This window comes from Vulpes vulpes, chromosome 4, assembly GCF_048418805.1.
Source record: "Vulpes vulpes isolate BD-2025 chromosome 4, VulVul3, whole genome shotgun sequence".
Lineage (NCBI taxonomy): Eukaryota > Metazoa > Chordata > Mammalia > Carnivora > Canidae > Vulpes > Vulpes vulpes.
This window is the reverse complement of record NC_132783.1, coordinates 129,733,870-129,756,763: the sequence shown is the minus strand read 5'-3', so window position 1 is coordinate 129,756,763 and position 22,894 is coordinate 129,733,870. Positions and strand designations below refer to the sequence as shown.

Here is a 22,894-nt window from a genome sequence, read left to right as displayed (position 1 = left end):
TTAGAGTTTGGATGAACTGGTGAATGAGTTGAGTAAAATAGAAATCCACAATAGCCCCGAATCCAAGGTTTTTTTCGTTGTTTGTTTGTTTGTTTGTTTTTTAAAGATTTTATTTACTTATTCATGATAGACCCAGAGAGAGAGGTAGAGACACAGGCAGAGGGAGAAGCAGGCTCCATGCTGGGAGCCCGACACGGGACTCGATCCCGAGACTCCAGGATCACGCCCTGGGCCAAAAGCAGGCACTAAATTGCTGAGCCACCCAGGGATCCCCCAAATCCAAGGTTTTGACAAGAGTGATAGGCTAGCAGCTTGCTCTCTCCCACCCATTTTGCCATCCATGGTTTTTGTTTTAAAACAAAATTAAACATTTGAAGTTTTAAGTTTCATTATTTTGTCTTTCCATCTTCTGCCAGAAGACCACTTATTTAAGAGACTGGGAGAAGGGAACTAGATACTTTTCATTTGGGCTAATTAATTTCTGATCTCTATACTAGGAGATTCTGTTTGGTACTAATCATATTTTCTATTAATAAGAGGAGTCAATGATCTACACACATATCATTCCATCATTTTCCCTTCAGCCAGTTCTTAGAAAATGACTTAGAAGTAGGGTATTTTAATTTCTTGAGGGGGAAAAAAGTGTGTTCTAAATCCTCAGTGGCATATATTTTAAGGTAAATACATAGATTATATAGTTTTAAGGTAAATGCTTCTATAGTTAGAAAACAAAATATTAATACTTTTTAGCTGTTTGTGACCTAATGCAATTATGTAATAACCTTGACATTTTTGTTTTGATTAATTTCTCGGTTTTGTTAACCACAGAAGTCAGAGTTGGATATAGAGTTCTATTTGAGTTTCATGTTTTTGATACTTTTTTAAATGATTTTTATTTCAATTTCTAATTATTCATTGATTTTTTTCCTCTTTGTTTTTTATTTTATTGATTACTGCTCTTTATTATTTTCTTCCTTTTTATTTGTTCATCTTTTACTAATTTCTTAAAGTGGAGACTTAGGACTTTTTTATATGAGACATCTTCTCTTTTTTATATATACATAAAACTTTAAATTTCCCCTCTAAATACTTTGTGTCTTAGCTGGCTGGGGCTGCCATAACTAAATACCATAGACTAGGTGGCTTAAACAATAGACGTTTATTTCTCACCATTCTGGATATTGGGAAGTCTAAGATCAGTTCCTTTTCAGTTCCTGGTAAGAGCCTTTTTCCTGGTTTACAGACAATAGCCCTCTCATTGCTATGTCCTCCTGCAAAGGAAGAGAGTGGGTGAGAGTTATGGCTATTTTCTAATATTTCCTTCACATTTCTTTTTTAGGCCATGGCTCATTTAGAAGTATGTGATATAATTTTCAAAAATTTTCCTACCATTCTGTTAATTGATTTCTACTCTAATTCCATTGCAGCCTGAGAATATACTTTGTATTGTTTTTAACACTTTAGAATTTATCATAATGTGTTTTCTGGTCCAGAACATAGTCTGTCTCAATAAATGGGCCATGCCATGTACAGTTTGAAAAGAATGTGTGTTTTGCTGTTTCAGGAAGAAGGAGTGTCCTATAAATGTTAACTAGGTCAAGTTGGTTGACAGTATTAATCATGTCACTGTACTGAGTTTATGTGTATTTTACTAATTACTGAGAGAGAAATACTGAAATTTGCAACTATAATTATGGATATGCCTATTTCTTCTTTTAATTCTCTTTTTTCTTTATGTATTTTAAGGCTATTTTATTGGGTGCATACACATTTAGAATTATGTTTTCTCGCTGAATCGACCCCTTTATCATTATGTAATATATGTCTATTTCTGGTGGTATTTCTTACTCTTTAGAACATTTACTTTGATAGTGACATAGCTACCCCAGGTTTCTTTTGTTTCTGCCTTATATATATTTTTTCTATTCTTTTACTTTTAAATTAAGCTAAAGTGGATTTCTTACAGATGTATATAGCTGAGTCTTGCTTTTTTTTTTTTTTTTAAGATTTTATTTATTTATTTGACAGAGAGAGCATAAACAGGGGGAGTGGCAGGCAGAGGGAGAGGGAGGAGCAGAGCAGGGACCTGATGTGGGACTCTATCCCAGCCAGGACCCTGGAATCATGACCTGAGCTGAAGGGAGACACTTAACTGACTGAGCCACCCAGGCACCCCCCTGTCTTGCCTTTTTATCATATGTAACAGCTTTTGCTTTTTAATGAGAGCATTTGGACCTTTACTATAAATACATGTGGCTATTTAAGTTTATTAAAATAAAATTAATTAAAATTAAGTTCCTTAATCATAGTAGCCACGTTTTATGATCTCAATAACTACATGAGGCAAATGGCTACCATGTTAAACAGTGTGGGTTGAGAACACAGGTAGGTTTCCTGCTTCTTGCCTTAATGACATCCAAATTCTGCTTTGTTTCTGTGAGAGTCTTGGGTGAGAGCAAGTAGTCTGTTTTTCATATTTCTCTGTGACATCTAACCTCTGCCTAGAAGAAGCAGGAGCCAGGAGGTAGGAGAGTTTCCTACCCTCTATCAATAGTAGATGTTTTTTGCTTTATATTAAAGTACTATCCAGACCACAGCCTTGGGCCAAAGTTCATCACCACACCTTTGCCTGCCACTTATGAATGATATGAGAAAATGCACTTAAAAACAGGCTTTCAGAACTTAACATATTGATAAATAGCAAAACTTTAATATTTTCCATTAAAGCTCAGGTAAAAAAAAAGTTTAAGAGAGAATTCTGACCTTGTGGAGATAACTACCCCTAATAAAGATACATACTTCTCTGTGCAAAGGAGGGAACTACTTGCCCTGGTTAAAATGGGTTCAGTGCATCCCTGTGCTTATATGTAATGATAACTTACTAATAAATGAGTTAGTTTTTTTTTTTTTAACTTCAAGTTAAAAGTTTATTTTGTCGTATTACCTTAAGGCAGTCTTTTTCTCCTCTACCAGCCAATTGTTCCGATTTGGAAATAAGGTGTGTGGAATCTTTTAGTTTAAGAGAAGCCAGAAGTCCCTAATATCTGGAATACCTATAGATTGTTATAAATTCCTATTTGTTTCTTCCATCTTCTGTCTTCTTTTTCAAATTTAAAAATTAATGAAGATACTTAAAAATTTTTTTTTCCTCTGACAGTTAATTGCTTCATTACTGTCCTTTGTTGTGGTTTTAGTTGAAAGATTTTACCAGAATTGTTAACAAATATAATGAAGGAGGAAATATACGACTCTTTTTAACAAGGAAAAAAGTTATTAAAACATTTAGAATATGAATTAGAATATAATCTTGAAGGTAGGGATTGTGTTTTTGCATCTGTTCCTACAGGCATGGCATAATGCCACAGACCTAAAAAGCAACCAATAAATATTTGCTTCAAGTTGATTTAAGGGGTGAAATTGGAACTCTTGCTTTTTTGAAATAAGTTAATGCTATGCTCAGTATAAGAAAAATATTAATACTATTATTTTTAGTTGTCGTGAAGGTATATTCTCTAACAAAGTGTACATTTAAAGAAGAGAAAACATTCTATATTTGTAATTGAGCTAAGTTTAAAGTTACATTATACAGACCTCAACTTTAACTTTTGGGGCAAAAATGCATATTTTAACCGGTTAACTATGGGGTGTAATTCTTGGAGAAAGGGCAAAAGATCATTTGACTTCTGTGGTATACATTTTACCAAGACTTAAACTGTGCTTTATATTCTAGTTTTCTATCCTTCAGTTCCAGTAGTATGGTGTCTTTGCTTCTTTGGTCTAGCTCTAAGTCCAACATGATAAACCTTGTAATTTTGCAGATTGGTATATTCCAGATTGATGATACACCTTTTCTTCTGGGCCCTCCTTGCCTTTGGTAATCCCTTCCTTTTTCCTGTGCATTTATCTCTGTCATTTCACTTCAAAGGATATTTTCAAACTCAGTTCTTCTCTGGTCCACCTTGTAATTCCCATCTCCTACTCAGTTATCTCTCCTCTAGGTGGAAGAATAAGGACAATGGTCTGGACCTCTGTCAGATTTTTCCCCCTGAGTATGTAAATATCTCTGGGTTGATACCTGCTTGTCTCCTAGCCTCCTTCCTTGCAGCTCCATAGAAGAAGTCTGTCTTCCAGCTCCTCACTGATCCTTCCACCTATGCACTTGATCTCGGGTCCTTCCTGCCTCCTCTGAGACTTCATTCAACCAGTCACTCCCTTTCCTATATTTTCATCCTTTTAATCCCTGTTGGCTCCTAGAATGTATGCTCAAGCTCCTGCTTTTTATTTACTTGATTTAACAAAAGCCTTTTTCAACTCTTCCTTCTTTTTCGGGAGGTCTGGTATCTATCCAGAATAGCCTGTATTTGCTATGTCACAGATTCACAACTATGCCAGAGTTGCCAACTACAGCTTCAGTTGTTCTCAGGCATACTCCTCCATTCCCCAGATTCAAGACCTCATCTGCTCTCACCTGGACCACCTTGGGTATTTATTAATTCATCTCCCTACCCCCAGTCTTTCTTTCCTTTTCTACTCTATGTTTCCCACTGCTACAGAGTGATATTTTAAAATGCAGTTATGATCATATTACCCCTCTCTCCTTAAAACCCACAGAGGCGCAACATTGCCCCTCGGGTACAAATTCAAACTCCATTGAAGGATATCTGAGGGCACTAATGATTTGACCTCTAGCTCTCTGGTCTCATGCGCTACTGGTTTATTCTTGAGTCCCACCTGTAGATGCAAAAGCAGTATGCTTTTTCACAGTTGAGTCTTTTATATTCTGAGTCCTCCAATGAAATAACTTTCTCTTGTATTGCTAGTGATCTCCTACTTATCCTTCAAAGACGGCTGTCAAGCATCCTCACCAGATTTTACCTGATTTCTCTCCTCTACTCCAACCATAGCACCATTTTGCTATCATGGTAGAGCTGCCCATTATTCCGTGGGCTTACTGTATAGTTTGCGGATACTGCCATTATTTACTACACATTGAATTGCAAATATTTGTTTTATGTTTGTCTCCATTTCTAGAAAAATCTCCTTCAGATTTTACTAATCTGTGACTCATCTGCAACACCTAGCATAGTACATTGCACATAGCAAGGACTCCATAGACGTTTGTAGAATGAGTGAATCAACAGTTGGATTATTTTTAGCAAATGTTAATCAGTGCTTCTTCTATAGACTCAGTGTTATACCTTTAAAGTTAGATAATCTAAGTTTTGGGTTGTATGTTTTTGATATCACAATACTTGCTGCTGGCTACTGTGTCATGTAGTTTTAAAGAGACCTAAAGAGCAGGAGGAGGAGGCATTTGTGGCTAATGACTTAATATGATAGTATGATAGTTTATCTGAATATCTAGGTCTTTTCCTTATATTGCCACGGTGCACGGTACAAGGTCATCCATTCATTCTTTTCCTAACCAAATTGTACAAGACTAGAGAAAAGATTTCATTATTTAATGATCTTTGCTTCCAGTCTCCCTCAGTATCTCCACAGAGCTGCCAGAGAACTCCATCTGAAATGTAGATCTGATGATTAATTCTTCTGTTCATGACTCTTCATTCTTCCTTTCCATTCTCCTGTATATTAGTCACTTCCATAGCCTCCCACTTTAGCAAATTTAAGATTTTGTTCTTAGTTGTTTGTTGTTTGTTCTTAGTTTGTTCTTAGTTGGACTTCTTTTGAAAGTTTGTTGTCACTAACAGAACTGTTTTATGTCCCTTTTGCACCTGCAGCTGATAACACTCTCTATTCTTTTTTCCAAGCATATTGTTCCAGAGGATAAATATAACAACACATTGGTAATGTTTATGTTAAATGAGCCAGTCTTCTTCCAGCATCTGTTGCACAGGCGCAGAAGCAGATAAGTGATTTTAGTTATTGGCTGCCAGAGGAACAGAAGGGTTGCCACAACAAACTCAGCAAACAACCCCAAAAATCCCAAAGAAGCATAAATTCCTGATGCTGGAAAATCAAAATTAGTAAAGGATTGTGCATTTTTGTTACTTGATCTTAGCTTTGTCCCCTACATCCTCATGGAGAGATTGGACTGTTTTATGCAGCAACAGGGCCATCTTTAGATCTTTGGAAGAGTACATTTGAGAGTCACTCAGCTTTTGAAGGAATTTGAAATCTCGGTGGTTGCTTTGTGGTAGAGTTGGAGTGTGGTCTCCTGGAAGCTTGGTCTTTTGACTGACACTGATGAGGTTGGTTCCAAAGAAACCCGGCATCCTCTTTGCCCTGGCGCCACTGGGCCCGCCACCCTCCTCCCCTCACCACTCCCTCTTCCTCACCCTTCCTTCTCTGCCACCTCCCTATCCCTCACTTGAACTGGCCGCCAGAGTTCACAGACAGCTGGGCAGAGAGTGGCTAAATCTGCCCAGCTGCCCGGGAAGCTTGGCGGCCAGGCTGAGGGAAGGAAGCATCGGCTCTCTTTGAAGGTTGGCTGCCAGTGAATCTCAGGCAGCTGGACTTCAAAGGGGGGACCGCTGGGCTTTCCCTCCTGTCTAGGCAGGTCATTCCACAGCACTGCGCTTCCGGTGTTGGCATAGTGGCTTTCAAGTTCCTCCTCAATTAAAAAGCTGAATGGAAAGCTGCACTTGTGTTCACATTTGCATTTCTTATGTGATATAAACAGTCTAAGATCCTCACCCCTCTTACCCCGTACTTAAGAGTAAAGATGGAGGAGAAAGGTAACATCATACAGAGGGCAGCTAAGGAGATCCACAGCGTTACAGGATTTCCTCGCTGCCACTTGTAACTTGTGTTATTTACCAAGTTTAAAATTACTTTAAGGACTCTCTGTGTGATCTTCATGAGGAAAGAACCTTTGCTTAGGGATTGAATTAACTAGTGGCCTAGAATTGGGATTAGTTGTGAAAATGGTTTCATTTGTTTCCAGTAACTGATGTAGTACTCACCCACTATGCTACACTCTCTTGTTGTACTTCCCTATGTTTCTCTTACAAATTTCTTTGGTGGTTGGGGCGAAGACTGGCCTCTTAAGGAAAGAGCATAACTGCTGCACAAAGTCCAGGCCTACCTTAGTTGCAAAATGGGGTCAGAGCAGAAGGAGGCTAAAGTCAGGAGAGCTGTGAGTATATACATGTACAGTGGTAGATAAGAGTGTAGGTACTGAAGCCAGATACCTGAGTTCAAATCTTGCCTTTCACTTAGTGGCCACATGACGGGCAATTAACCTTACCTTTCTGTACTGCCATGTCCTTTTGGAAAGTGGGGATAATAATAGTATTTATCTCATGAAGCCTTTGGAAGATTCTAGGAGTTAATAGATAGCACACACTTAGGACAGTATCTAGCCCACAGTAAATGCCCCGTACATGTTAGCTATTTTTTTTTTTATCATGTATCAGATCCCATTGACTGGGACTAGAGGTGGATAAAGAATGACTGGTTTACAATTTTTATTTGTTCTTTATGGATTAAGAGGGAATTACAGCTAGCTTCTGCCTTAGATCGAATTTGTAATAGAATTCCCTCCCCCCCACCCCGAAATCCCTAATAGTGTTTAAAAAATGTGTTATGTATTTTAAAGGAGAAAAGTTATTTCATGTTATCCACTCCCTCACACACACTGCCTTTCTTACGGATACAAGGAGATGCAAATCACTTAGGACCATTACTATAATAATCTATACAAATCCAAAAAAAAGCCTGGTAAAACTGACAGGATATATATATATATATATATATATATATATATACACACACACACACACACACACACATATGTGTATATATATATATACACACACACACAATTAGTATTTTGAAAGTAAATATAAAAATGTATGAATACATAAAAAGAGATGTTTTAGTGAAGAGTACAGTTCTGGAGTTAGAAACAGGGTTTGAATTTTTGCTCTGACAATATACTAATCATGTGTCTTTCGGTAAGTCACCTTACTAAGCCTTAGGTTTCTTCTTTGTGAAATGAGGTAATTACATACATCTCAGGAGGCTTGTTCTAAGGATGAAATTAGAAAATGTATGTTTTACTATACCAAGTAGCAGCATGTTCAATAAATGTACCCGGCATTGTTGTTATTGCCACCATCATTAGTGTTACAAGATAAGTTACTATTGAATCACAAGGAAACCTTTAGTTTATGGAACAATGATTGCCTTTTCCTAAGATTTTTGTTCCTTCTGGATCAGAAGTCAGTAAACTGTGGATCAAATCCACCTTGTCATCTCTTTTTGTTTTTTTTTTTAATAAATTTATTTATTTATTTATTTTTAATTTATGATAGTCACAGAGAGAGAGAGAGGGGCAGAGACATAGGCAGAGGGAGAAACAGGCTCCATGCACCGGGAGCCCGACGTGGGATTCGATCCCGGGTCTCCAGGATCGCGCCCTGCGCCAAAGGCAGGCGCCAAACCACTGCGCCACCCAGGGATCCCTGTCATCTCTTTTTGTAAATAAAGTTTTATTGAAACATAGCCTCATCCATTTGTTTATCTGTTGTCTCTGGCTGCTTTCATGCTACAACAGCAGAAATAAATAATTACAACAGAGACTGTGGTCTTCAAAGCCTAAAATATTTACTGTGTGGCCTTTTCCGGAAAAATTTCCTAATTCTTGCTCTAGATACAGTATTTCCCCAATTAAGGTCCAGAGAATGTTAGTTCTGTGTTAGTAAATAGTATCTGAATAAAAAAAAAGTCCTATAGTCAAATAAGCATCAGAAATGTTAAAGAGGTTGAGTTATTCTAGGACTGCTATTTAAAAGACTTTGGCTTTTAATACACTAATGTGCATTGTGAATTTTCAAGACAAGGGCATGGTTTGCAAATAAACTCTATTTTCCCAGGCTTCTTTGGCCCTTACCCCCCACCCCACCCCTGGAGAGCATGATGTTACACAAAACATCCTCTGGGAAACCCTGCTTTTAGGCTGTTTCTGGAAGAACTTTTTTTTTCCTTAAATCATTCTTCTTGGTGATTTAGGTGATACTCTCATTTGGAAACCTACAGAATATCATATGAAATTCTGTATGACCTCATTTTTTTTCCCAATAAAAATTATACTTTGGTTAAAATCAGAACAGTAAAATATATCAGATATTTAAATGTTTTAATCAGGGATCCCTGGGTGGCGCAGCAGTTTGGCGCCTGCCTTTGGCCCAGGGCGCGATCCTGGAGACCCGGGATCGAATCCCACATCAGGCTCCCGGTGCATGGAGCCTGCTTCTCCCTCTGCCTGTGTCTCTGCCTCTCTCTCTCTGTGTGTGTGACTATCATAAATAAATAAAAATTAAAAAAAAATAAATGTTTTAATCAGATAATATGCCCATCTTTAAATAATCCTATATCATGTCTCAAGATTATAAATGGAATCTCAAAGTTCAGACTTTCATTTTATTCCTTCTTCAAATTCCAAAAGCTTGGGTTTTCTGTAGGGCTTTAACCCTTTTTTTTTTGTTTTGTTTTTGTTTTTGTTTTTGTTTTGCATCCAGCTTTCTGAAGCATAAATATAGAGGGCCTAACTGGTGTACTGACTGATTCAGTCAGGGTTTATAACAAGGGAGATTAATGTGAAGGTAACTTGTGCCTTAGCTATAAGGGGTTTGTTTTATAGACTAAAGTAAACACCTTGAATTTCAAGTTGCAAGCACATGGGGAGCCAGAAGATTCCAAAGCAGTGGCATCATATGCAGCCTGTGACTCACATCTCCGTGGCTGAGCTTTCTCCTGCAGCTGCAGCTTCCAGCTGGTCATCAGATAGAACCCTAGGTAGTCACACACTGCAGTCACCTAGTGAGATGACCCAACAGACATGTAACATTGTCCAGTTATGAATGAAGGCTAGCTATCCCTTTGGCAAACACAGTTGGAAAATAAATGCTAAGTCATACTTGTTTTTTGAAATCACGGTGGTTGCAACAGTGAATCTGGACTGAGAGTGGAGAACCCTGCTGAGGATTTCAGCTTCGATGTTCACACTTGCTCATTCTCTCTCTTTCTCTCTCACTTGTAACCTTCCCCATTAAGGCAGAAACCAATTCCTAGTCATTTTGATGCCCTCCAAACCTGCTTGTAGTTGATGTAGTAAATGTTTGATGAAGGAATAAGAGGTCTTATGTGTGTGTCCCCTTTTTCCAAATTGCAGATCATTTCAAGAATATTCCATGTGATTTCTTCATTTATGTATCTCATTTTATATATAATAGATCCTCTGTAAATGTAGTTCACACTGTAAATGTGGATTCTAAAAGTTTCATCTTCACACTTTTATGGGGAATGATGAAAAGACTTTTCAGAAACCTTTATTAGATTATTATTGTCCTTTGGCTTTAAATTATTTCTTTTAAACAAAAGAAGAAAGGAATAGAGGGAGAGAGAAAAGGAAAGAATGAGGGAAGGGAAAAACATCTTGGCTAGAGCATAATTATCTTTTTTTTTTTTTTAAAGTTAGAAACTTGGAAAACTGTCAACTTAGTATGAAATATATTATTTCCTTGAAACATGCTCAAAAGTTCTGAGTATGAAATGCTGTATTTATTAAGTTTGTTCCTCTTGTAAGCACCATGATATGTGATGTGTAACATATTATACTGTTCTAGGACTCATTGGTGTTCTTGAAGTTCAGATGTGTCTGAGAGAGAAAGAATCTGAGGCTGACCTACTTGAAAGAAAGGATCAGAAATGTGGGGGAAAGAGCTCTTACCTAATACTATGAAGAAAAGCAACTTAAATACAATCCTTCCTCCCACATCCTCCAAGAATGAGCTATTTCTAAGCATTCTTTTCTCTCACTGCAATATTATCTGTTGGAATCATCTTGTTTGGTGTCCAAGAATATATACAGGAATGGCTGCAACTAGTTGGAACCAGGGTCACATCTACCTAGAGACAGTGGTGATTCCAAGCAACCATAGCAAGGATTAAGAAACATTGCTAGAGAGAATTCTCGCTCTCACAGGCAGATGCAGAAAGGCAAGAGAGGAGCATAGTGATCATGTAAAGTACAACACAAGATAAAATTGAATACATTTTAATTATTGGATTTTAGGACTGCTTTATGATGGATATTTTTTGGTAGAATGTTGAGGGAGAGGAGAGAGAATCAACCTTTTTTAAAAAGTTATGTTCCTATAGTATTATCTGACTTATAATAATGCCAAACACTCTAATGTTTGCTATTTGTCAGGCACTGTTCACATCCTTCATATGTTATATTCCTTTTTGCTAGTATAACAAACTGCTCTAAAACTTAGTAACTTGAACAATAGGCATTTCTTTTTCTCACTATTCTTTGGGTCAATTGGACAATACTTCTGTTCTGAAATGGCTAGGCTGATTTCTCATGTGTTCTCTATTGCATCTACAGTTAACTAACAGCTGGATGATCTAGGATGTCCTCATCCACATGTCTGGTTGTTGGCTAGATGTCAGCTGGTGCTATGGGGATGACTGGGCATGTCTCTGGTCATCCAGGAAGCTAGCCAGTGATTTTTCACAAGATGCCTGGATTCCAGAAACAGCAAGAGAGCAAGTCCCAATGTATGTTTCTTTATAATTCTCTGTTTGTGTCTTGTTTGTTAGTGTCCTTTGTTAGGCTTCTCCAAGAAGCAGATGCTAAGGCAGCATTAGATATGTAAGAGATCTATTGCCAAAACTCCTAGAAGGGAAAAAGTGAGTGGGGAGCCAGAAGAGGAAGCTAGAGAGTACCAGATGGTGATACAGGTCCAACTCCTATGGAAGAAAGAGGGAAGGAAGGAGGGAATTAGGGTTGGCTAGGAATAATCTCAGATAACAATATAGTTCTAAGAAAGCTTTGGCCAGGCCAGTGGGAAGTCCTTTTGCCAGAATCACCTTAAGGCTTTATTAATCTGCTCTAGCTATGATGTGTCATTCATCATAGCAGCTACAATTGGGACTACTCCTTGATTAATTCTGTAGTCAGCAACCCCTTTGCGGAAGGACTAGGAGAATATTGCTCCACTGAGTAGCACTATCCTTTTTCTTAGGAATCTGGCTACCTCTGTAGTCAGTAGGCTCCTGATCTGAAAATAGACTTAGATATGAGAATGGAAGAAGGGATCATAACTTTTTATTAAGGTGACCACCTTCCGCCGCCTCTTCCTCCATTCATCTCTCTTTTTGATGGTAGAGGTTAAGCATTACCTTTGTTGTCTGCCCATCTCTTCTGCCTCTAGGAATGTTATATTCTGTTAACCTCCATGACTCCCTCCACATAGAGCCCTCTTTCTCTGACTTTGCTAGTCATTATACTTTATATTATAGTAATTGCAGCCTTTCAGCTTCTAGTAATCAAGCACTGCAACCTGGCTATTATTACTTTGGGCCTCATCATCCTTGTAGATGTTAATTTTAATGGTCTGGCTCTGTGCCATTAGCCCTGTGCTTCAGAGGAGAGCTGCCACTGAACTTCTTGGTGATGCTGACTCTCTCACCTGTGCTTGCTGATGGCCTCAGTGAATGGTAGTTCTAGGCTCTCCCATGAAAAATAATAATCTCTGTTTCCCAGACTAACACAATGTATCCATTCCAACGTGCCCACTTCCCCAAACCTTCTTGTTCTTTTCTCTGTCCTCTGCTAGGGCAGTCAGGATGTTTTTCTTTTATTCAACATTGGCCATCACTTTTCCAGGCCTTTAATAGCATTCTAGCAGCTCATTTGCCCCATCTCCCGGGTTCCTTTTCCAAAAATCTGCCCCCCTAAATGAAGGAATCCTTCTTATCTAGTCTTACATTAAAGTCCCCTTGATTAAACATCCTCACACTTTAAACTCATGACTCCTTGCAGTTGCTGCTAGCTAATTCTTGCATTCTTTTGGAGTGTAATCTCTTTCCTCTTTGCAACCACCCCCCACCCTACCCTAGTTGAGCAATCCTGGGATTCAACCCTAGTTGTTAGCCTAGCAGCCAGGAGAGGAGGAGGTAGGGGAAGCTCCTCTTGGGGGAGGGGCAGTTGTAACATCTTCCTAACACAAAGGAAGTTCTAGCTCTTCCTGGAACAAGAGTTGGCCACCTCTCTAAGTTATGAGAGTTCCAAGGCAGGGTTTGCAGATCCAGTATTCTATGGACATCCATCCAGATATCCTATCCTTATGTTTCAGGGTCTCAGGTTTTCCCAGCGAGATCCCTAACTTTAGAATAACAGACTTGCTTTGGTTGAGCATTTAAATGTCTCTGGAACTCTATAAATCTAACTACCAGACCACTTTAGTTGCTCAGCTGTGTCTGTTCTTCTACTGCAGGAGATGTGGGCCCCTTCAAAAAGTACTAACGTTGGCCCTCTGGCTCTCCCACATAGTCTTTAACTTTTAATGGCCCTCAGTTTCTCATTATCCCTCAGGGTATTAGTTGGACTGAGCAGTAGCCAGCCAACACTACTATCTTTGTAGGCATTGTTCCTCCCATATTGTTTAAATACCTAAAACATTGTACCCACAAGGACATTCCCCAATAGCAGGAAGTTTTTCCAGGTCATCTCCAGTAAAATCTGTAGCAGTTGAACCAATACCAAGTACTAGGGCATATCTGCACCTCACAGTCCACTTAGAACAATGTCCTCTCCACCTATCAGGCAGTGAGTCAGCCAGTCCCACATTCTTATCTTACCACCCAAATTGTGGGATCCCTCATGGTACCACATGTGTTAGTTTGGGTCCTCTGAAAACAGACACCAGGGTCAGGATTAAACATGTGAAATTTACTGATGGAAAGGCCTGTAGGGGGAAATGAGAAGGGAGCCTGAGAAATCTGGAAAGAGAGCATGATACAAGTCATGCCTCTTGTGAAAGACAGGAAAGAAAGGAGTATTGAATGTCTGTCTGCTGATGAATGGATAAATAGAATGTGGTACATTTATACAATGGAATATTATTTGGCAATGAAAAGAAATGAAGTGCTGATATACATCTACACTGGATGAACCTCGGAAACATTATGCTAAGTGAAAGAAGCCAGTCCCAAAAGATAGTATATTGTGTAATTTCATTTATATGAAATGTTCAGGTAGGCAAATATACAGCGATAAACTAGATTAGTGGTTGCTTAAGGCTGAGGGGCTAGGGGGAAATGGGAAGTAATTGCTAATGTGTATGGGGTTTCTTTTTGAGGGAGATGGATATGTACTAAAATTGATTGTGGTGATGGTTGCCCAACTCTCTGAAAATACTAAAATCAGTGAGCTGCATATTTTTAAGTAGGCATATCCCGTGGTATGTGAATTATATCTCAATAAAATTGTTACAGTAAATAGAAGAAGAAAAGAGGGCTGTGCAGAAAGACTTAGACTGTAGCACAATGTCAGGAAAGTTTCCTTCAGATCACTTAGGAGTCCTTTATCCCTTGTGCTCAGTCATTGGCTGGGAACAGCCCTTAGAAAGCCTGGCTGAGTCACAGAGGCAGAAGAGTGGCAGTCAGTTAGCTTTTCACTGTTGGAGATGTGAAAGGCACATTTTCTTGGCTGCATGTCCTGTAAGCCCAAACAAGTCACATGTCCATACCCAGAACCGAGGTTTTGAGAAGTAAATGGCACATCTTGATGAAAAGAACGGCAAAGTTACATTGCCAAGGAGTGTACCACGCTTGCATCGCTTGCATCAAGTCGTTAAATTCTCCCAACAGCTGACATGGATACTATTCTTATTCTCATTTAATAGATGGCCGATGGAAGCATAGGGAGATTAGTTTGCCCAAGATCATACAGATGGTAAGTGGTGAAGCCTGGATTTGAACTTGTCAATCTGACTGGATAGCCTATGCTTTTTATCATGATGCCATATTTTCATACAATATATTAATCTAAATATCACAGAGTCTGTTAGAGAGGTGTTGTCTATTTCTCCTCAGTAAAATGAAGGCTTTGTGGGAGTAGGGAATGGCAAAGCATGTTAATATGACAGTACCTATTATTTTGTGTACATTCTCCTCATTCTCCATACTACAGATCTCCAAAATTAGAGAAGCAGGAGCAAATTAGTTCAGTCTAGACCGATATTTATTCTGTTCTTAATCTTGCCACTTAAAAAAAATCCTGGCATATTTTTAATCCTGGAAGAGTAAGTAACTCTAACATGTGACTGAAAATACAGACATGCTTGGTTATCACTAAACTTGAAAATAGATTCCCAATGAGAAAGAAATTTTATATCTTTTGAGAGAGTCCTAGGAACAGATTTGAGAGGACAAATGTTAGTACATCTCATTTTTTAGAGAGCCCAGCATTTGCTTCATCTTGCTCTTAGAGTTTGTGTTTTGGTAGCATAGTTATATGTCAGCAACTTTCTGAAAAGAGCTACCTAATACAGAGTTAATAAGTTTGTGGCATTGACATAAGGCAGGGGTTAACAGGTCAAATGTAACTCAGTGTCTTTGGGAATTGAGAAGGAGAGGAGTGAGAAGATGTGTAGGGTGTATGATTTTAAAAATTAACAAACTAAGAAACAGATTAAGCAGCTTGACCGGGGGCAAACTATAATGTATCAGATGAAAATTTAGGTGAAGTTAGCTTGGCTGAAGGATCGGTATTCTTTTTTTTTTTTTTTTTTAATAATAAATTTATTTTTTATTGGTGTTCAATTTGCCAACATACAGAATAACACTCAGTGCTCACCCTGTCAAGTGCCCCCCTCAGTGCCTGCCACCCAATCACCCCCACCCCCCGCCCTCCTCACCTTCCACCACCCCTAGTTCGTTTCCCAGAGTTAGGAGTCTTCCATGTGCTGTCTCCCTTTCTGATATTTCTTACCCATTTCTTCTCCCTTCTCCTCTATTCCCTTTCACTATTATTTATATTCCCCAAATGAATGAGACCATACAATGTTTGTCCTTCTCGGATTGACTTATTTCACTCAGGATAATACCCTCCAGTTCCATCCACGTTGAAGCAAATGGTGGGTATTCGTCGTTCCTAATGACTGAGTAATATTCCATTGTATACATAGACCACATCTTCTTTATCCATTCATCTGTCGATGGACACCGAGGCTCCTTCCACAGTTTGGCTATTGTGGACATTGCTGCTAGAAACATCGGGGTGCAGGTGTCCCGGCGTTTCATTGCATCTGTATCTTTGGGGTAAATCCCCAGCAGTGCAATTGCTGGGTCGTAGGGCAGATCTATTTTTAACTCTTTGAGAAACCTCCACACAGTTTTCCAGAGTGGCTGCACCATTTCACATTCCCACCAACAGTGCAAGAGGGTTCCCTTTCTCCGCATCCTCTCCAACATTTGTGGTTTCCTGTCTTGTTAATCTTCCCCATTCTCACTGGTGTGAGGTGGGATCTCATTGTGGTTTTGATTTGTATTTCCCTGATGGCAAGTGATGCAGAGCATTTTCTCATGTGCTTGTTGGCCATGTCTATGTCTTCCTCTGTGAGATTTCTGTTCATGTCTTTTTCCCATTTCATGATTGGATTGTTTGTTTCTTTGGTGTTGAGTTTAATAAGTTCTTTATAGATCTTGGAAACTAGCCCTTTATCTGATACGTCATTTGCAAATATCTTCTCCCATTCTGTAGGTTGTCTTTTAGTTTTGTTGACTGTATCCTTTGCTGTGCAAAAGCTTCTTATCTTGATGAAGTCCCAATAGTTCATTTTTGCTTTTGTTTCTTTTGCCTTCGTGGATGTATCTTGCAAGAAGTTTCTGTGGCCTAGTTCAAAAAGGGTGTTGCCTGTGTTCTCCTCTAGGATTTTGATGGAATCTTGTCTCACATTTAGATCTTTCATCCATTTTGAGTTTATCTTTGTTTATGGTGAAAGAGAGTGGTCTGGTTTCATTCTTCTGCATGTGGATGTCCAATTTTCCCAGCACCATTTATTGAAGAGACTGTCTTTCTTCCAGTGGATAGTCTTTCCTCCTTTGTCAAATATTAGTTGACCATAAAGTTGAGGGTCCACTTCTGGAGTCTGTTCCATTCTGTTCCATTGATCCATGTGTCTGTTTTTGTGCCAGTACCACACTGTCTTGATGACCACAGCTAATGGTTTATCTATCTTATTAATTCTTTCAAAGAACCAACTCCTGGTTTTGTTGATCTGTTCCACAGTTCTTCTGGTCTCGATTTTGTTGAGTTCTGCTCTTTATTAACTCTCTTCTTCTGCTGGGTGTAGGATCTATTTGCTGTTTTTTTCTCTAGCTCCTGGATCGGTATTCTTTTCATTAATTTTTTCTGTTTTCAGCCCTGCAGTTTATTTAAACTTTCTCATTTCAAATAGTTTATTCCATTGTCTCTGTTAATTATAAAACATGTTTTGATCATTTTGAGGTCTGTCATTCCTCTTGCATTGACTGACACACACTAGAAAAGTAAAGGTAATGGGATGTAGGCAGCCCCTGGATGTAAACTCACTGACCATTGGTAGCACCACAGAATGTTTGAATTACATTTAGGATTTCAGGAATGGTATATTTAAGACTTTGTGGAAGACATAATTTTTTTCTTTAAGAATTTGGCAGACTGCATTAGAGAAGAAAAACTAGAATTGGTATAGCCACAGAAGACAGGACCAGGAGTCATAAGTAGATACTGGAATTCTAGGAACCAGTTTAAGAAAAGTGTTCCCGATTAGAGCCACCTAGAAATGGACTGATGTTGCTTGTAGTCATGAGTTCTGTGCTGCCAGAGGCTTCTAACCATCTGCTAAGAAAGGATATAGGGACAGTTTTACCAATTCGAGTTTGTATGGTATGATCTCAGGAGAAGGCCTTTAAAACTCAAGCATTTTCCATCACTATGAATCTGTGAGATTTGATACTCTCCAAATGATAACATAAAAAGTCCTCCTAAGAATAGGAAACCAATATAAAGGAGTTAATAATCTTAGTTTCCCCGAAGAACAGTGTTCTTTGCCTACGATGGTCATAAAATCAGTTAAAGGAGAAGTCACAGTTTTAGATTTCCCACACTATGCCAGAAGTGTTTTTAGTCAGGTTGACTCTGTTTCCAAAGTATGAGGGTGTTTTGTCCTCATGACTGTCCAAGTGTTCATATTTTCAGCAAGTTTTGATCACCTCTGGCTATCTATTTTATTTCAGTAGAATAAACTTTTGTTATTGGTTAAAGTGAAGTTAATAATTGAAGAGCACTTTTGATAAAATCTGTGAGCTGTCCATCTCAAGTGAGGACATTTTGCTTTTTCATTTTATTAGATCCTTTTATTTTTTTTTTTAATTTTTATTTATTTATGATAGGCACACAATGAGAGAGAGAGAGGCAGAGACACAGGCAGAGGGAGAAGCAGGCTCCATGCACTGGGAGCCCGACGTGGGATTCGATCCCGGGTCTCCAGGATCGCGCCCTGGGCCAAAGGCAGGCGCCAAACCGCTGCGCCACCCAGGGATCTCTATTAGATCCTTTTAAAGAGGAAATGATTTAGATTATTTAGAGTACAATCTTTCTCTCATAATCTTAATTATTAATATGCAGCCATTTATTACTCTAAAGGAGCATTGCCCTGAGATGCAAATTAATATGACAATAGGAACTGTAGGAAGTCAGAAGGACAAGCTAGGGTTTGTTTTGTGGCATATATTCACCCATTCTGCATTATAAACAATGAAATATAGAAGTTTCACAACACCCAACCTCCAATATAGTGGCCTTTTAAAGTAGTACCTAAAAATGGAGACATAAAATTGTGACAGATGAATATTTGGTAAAGTCTTTTCTTACTATAAAGGCAAAATCACCTGTAGTCATAATCCCTTATTCCCATTCAGTTCCTTATATTGTAGTTATACTATCATCTGTTAGATCCAGCAGAATCTTAAGTTTTGAAACAGCACTTTTTCTTTGCTTGAGTACCAGATGGCTGTATGTCTTTAAATGCTAGAATCCCGCTCAGGGCAGTAAAAAGAAGAAGCAAGACCTATTTAGGGAACAGCAGATTTGCAGCCTCATCTCACGCCCTCTCTGAGCAGCAAGGATGAGAATTAGACTATCACAGGGAACAACCTGCTTGCAACTGGGCTCATGTTGAAGCTCATATGATAGGATTCCTTTGGATTCTACACCTTTTAAGGTTCTTTATCCTATTTACTGGGTTATGTATATATACACATCTATGTGTATGTGTGTATGTATATGTTCAAATATTGGCATTCAAAATTTGTTTTGTCCTATTTTAAGATTTTATTTATTTATTCATGAGAGACACAGAGACAGAGGCAGAGACACAGATAGAGGATAAGCAGACTCCATGCAGGAAGCTCGACACGGGACTCGATCCCGGGACTCCAGGATCACACCCTGGGCCGAAGGCAGGCGCCAAACCACTGAGCCACCCAGGGGATCCCCCTGTTTTGTCCTATTAATAATAAAAAGTACATATTGATCAGTTAGTTGAATTATAAAATATTATGTATACCAGTTTTTGTCTTTTCCTTAAGAATCGCAGAGCTGTCAGTGACCCTAGAAATCAGCTGGTGCAAGCCATTTATTTTACAGTGGATAGACTTGTGATCCGGAGAGACTAATTAGCCCCCAGTCACACTGCTGGTTTTTATTCAGCTAAGTCTAGCTTTCCTGTCTCCTGGTTCCTGGCCCAGTCTTACTATATTGCATTGCCTTACCACTCCTGAAATGATGGGTTTTCCTTCTATTTATATGTGTTTATACCTTTATGAGGATTAAAAATAAATACATTTAAAACAAACAAAAAACCGAGTTAATTTCACTGGGAGGCCAAATGTAAGTACAGACTTTTTGGTAAACTGCTACCACTACACTATCTTTCAGAAGTTTTATTTAGAGTTTAGTAGTTGATGACTTGATGAAATATGACCAAGTGGCAAATTTTCCCTGTTGAGTTCAGTAGCAGAGTTTTGTTTTTCTGAGGAACAAAATATTCCCAATCCATTCTTCATGTGTCCAGGGTGATCTTTTTAAAATAAGTAAGCCTAGTCATGTTCTCCGAGTAATCTCTATTAAGCAGCTCCCTTTTGTCTTCAGGATAAAATGTAAGCCCTTAATATGGCCTATAAGGCTTCTGGTGATCGAGGCTCTCTGCTCATACTATCCCCCCACCTCTTCTTTCCCTCAAGTCATGATTAGCTTCTTTTAGTTCTTTGCAACCAGTTCTTTTACTTTTATGCACATGTTAAGCTTTCTATTGCTTTTGTAACAAATTACCACTAATATAGTACCTTAAAAAACACCCAGTTTATTATTTCACAATTTCTGTAGATAAGATGTCTGCCATGGTGTGGTGGGATTCTCTTCTTAGGGTCGCATCAAGCTAAAATTGAACTGTTGGCTAGGGCTGTGTCTCTCATCTGGGGCTCAGGGTCCTCTTTCAGATGCACTGGTTATTGGCAGCATTCAGATCCCTATTTCCTTGACACATCTTTAGAGTTAACAGTGGCATGTCAAACACTTTATTCTTCCAGTCTCTCTGACTTACTGTCTCTCATGTTTCTGTGGCTTCCTTTTCTGTCCTCAGGAAGAAGTTCTGCTTTTAAGGTCTCATGTGACTGCTTCAGCCCCACCTGGATAATCCAGGATAATCTCTCTTTTAAGATTAACTAGTTAGTTACTTTGGTTATATCTACAGAGGCCCTTTTGCCATGTAGAATGACATATTTATGGGGGTGGACGTCATAGGGGTCAAAATTCTGCCTACTACAACAAAGTACCCTGTGACTGGAATACTCATTCTTGTCTCTGCATCCTGTTCCTTCATCTGCTAACTCATACTTTCATCAGCTGGGTCTCAGAATTTCTTTTTTGTCCTTCCCCCACCCTGACCCCTCTTTCCCAGGTTTGGATTAGGCACCTCTCTTCAGTGCTCACTGCTCTTCACGTCCCCATTGTACCACTTGTCACTTCTTATACTTAACCCAGACTGTCAACTCTCTGAGGAGAAAAGCCAGGTTTAATTTGGTACATTTGTGTTTCCTTGTTTAACCTTGTATCTGTCATACAGTTGATGCCCAATTAAAAGTTAAATCAATAACTTATTTGTATCCATGAAAGGTGGAAGTGCAGTAGCCATGTTTAATACAGAGGAAGAAAAAAAAATACAGACGAAGAGAGAGAACAAATTTAACTTAATATACACAAATTATTAAAAACAAAACCAGAAAAAAGCCCTGTCTGCTTTTGTGAGGTAATGACATGCTCCTCATTACTGAAAGCTTTTAGGTGGAAGCTCAAAGGGTGTCAGGGATGTTGGAGGGAGGCTGACATACATGAGCTCTGTTTTGTGACTCATTCTTGTTAGGGTTGATATGGGACCAAAGGAGATGGGGTCACTTGTATTCTTATACCTGTAGCTCTGGGGAAAGACCTATATGCTGTTATCACTGGCAGTGTTCCTGTCTCTTCACTTGAATTATCCAGCCTGGTGGAGCTAGGATAATTGACTCCCTAGTATTTTGCCTGTGCTGGTTACTGTATCATAACTGAATGGCAAGGTTAGTGTAGTAGAGTTACTTTTATAACTCTTTAACTGTGCAGAAGCAACATTAGAAGTAAAAAGACTATTAACATACATTACTAGAGAAGGAGTATAGTGTAGTGTTTAAGAGCAGGCTTTTGGTTCAAACACTTAATAGCTCTACCACTTGCTAGCTGTGTGACCTTAAATCAGGGACTTAAGTCTTTGTGGTTCAGTTTCCTAACCTGTAAGATGCACATCATAATAGTAGAACCTAACTTGTAAAGTGATTGAATTAAGTAGGCAAGGTAGTAAAGGATAGAGTGCATAGGGTATGGTTAGCATTGTGTCAGGGTTAGCTCTCCTCCCCCCCATGACAACATTATCCTACAGGCACATTAAAGAGTTCAAGACTTACAACCACATGCCTAGTGTTTGGCATATACTAGGAATACAATGATATAGATATATATGTGTATACTTTTTAAAGTAGGCACCATACCCAATGTGGGGCTTAAACTCACAATGCTGAGTGAGATCAACAGTAACATGCTTTACTGACTGAGCCAGCTAGGCCCCCCCACAATGATATTTTTTATTTTATAAATAATCTGTTCATTTATAATTTTATTTATATTTATTCTTTCAGATAATGGTAGGAATTGGTCCCAATAACTTTATGCTATAAGAACTAAATACTGTATTAATCTTGTGTTGCTCAGAGTTTGCTAAGGCAATCTGAAAAATAGGACTTAATTTCTCTTTTATTAAAGCAAATGGATGTGTTTAGAAACCTTTTTTTTTTTTTAAGATTTTATTTATTTATGAGACAGAGAGAGAGAGAGAGAGAGAGTGGGAGAGAGAGGCAGAGACACAGGCAGAGAGAGAAGCAGGCCTCCTGCAAAGAGCCCGATGTGGTACTCGATCCTAGATCCCAGGATCATGCCCTGAGCTGAAGGCAGACGCTCAACCACTCAGCTACCCAGGCATCCCAAGAAACCTTTTGAATGATTTTCCAGAATAAAGAATACTGTAGTCAAGTAAAATTAATATTTTATGTATATCATTTTCTGGATGATAAAGTAAAATACTCTTGCCACAAAAATGTTCTCATTTGAATTCAGATGAGATATTAACTCTTTGCTTGTCTTTGCAAACAGGTTCATCCTAAATTTCACTATAAACAGGCCCATGACCCAGGCACAGACACTTCTTGTGTGGCTTTTTCCTATGATGGCAATGTCCTTGCCTCTCGTGGAGGTAGGTTAAAAACCTTCTTTTGGATGTGTTTCTATATATAAAAATGATCATAATTAACTCTAACAAATGTTACAATAATATCCTAATAGTAAAGCTAGCTGTGCTTTTGTTAATGTACCTTTGCCAGTCTGACTTATTTTTCTCAACTAAAAGGCATTTCTAACTTGGCAATATTGTTTTCTTAAAAGGTACCAAGTAAAATTTAGTAAAATTTTACTTGAGTAAAAAAGTAAAATATGTACTTTTTTGCTTAA

General features: G+C 38.6%; 1 protein-coding gene across 2 annotated transcripts in view; it reads left to right on the top strand.

The window, feature by feature from the left end:
- Nucleotides 1–22,894, top strand: part of WDR70 (WD repeat domain 70) — a 303,275-nt gene that overhangs the window by 227,554 nt on the left and 52,827 nt on the right. For both annotated transcript variants that reach the window (XM_072757062.1, XM_026016676.2), the window contains exon 11: nt 22,541–22,640. In XM_072757062.1, coding sequence (XP_072613163.1) covers nt 22,541–22,640 — 100 coding nt within the window. The remainder of the gene's footprint in view (nt 1–22,540; nt 22,641–22,894) is intronic.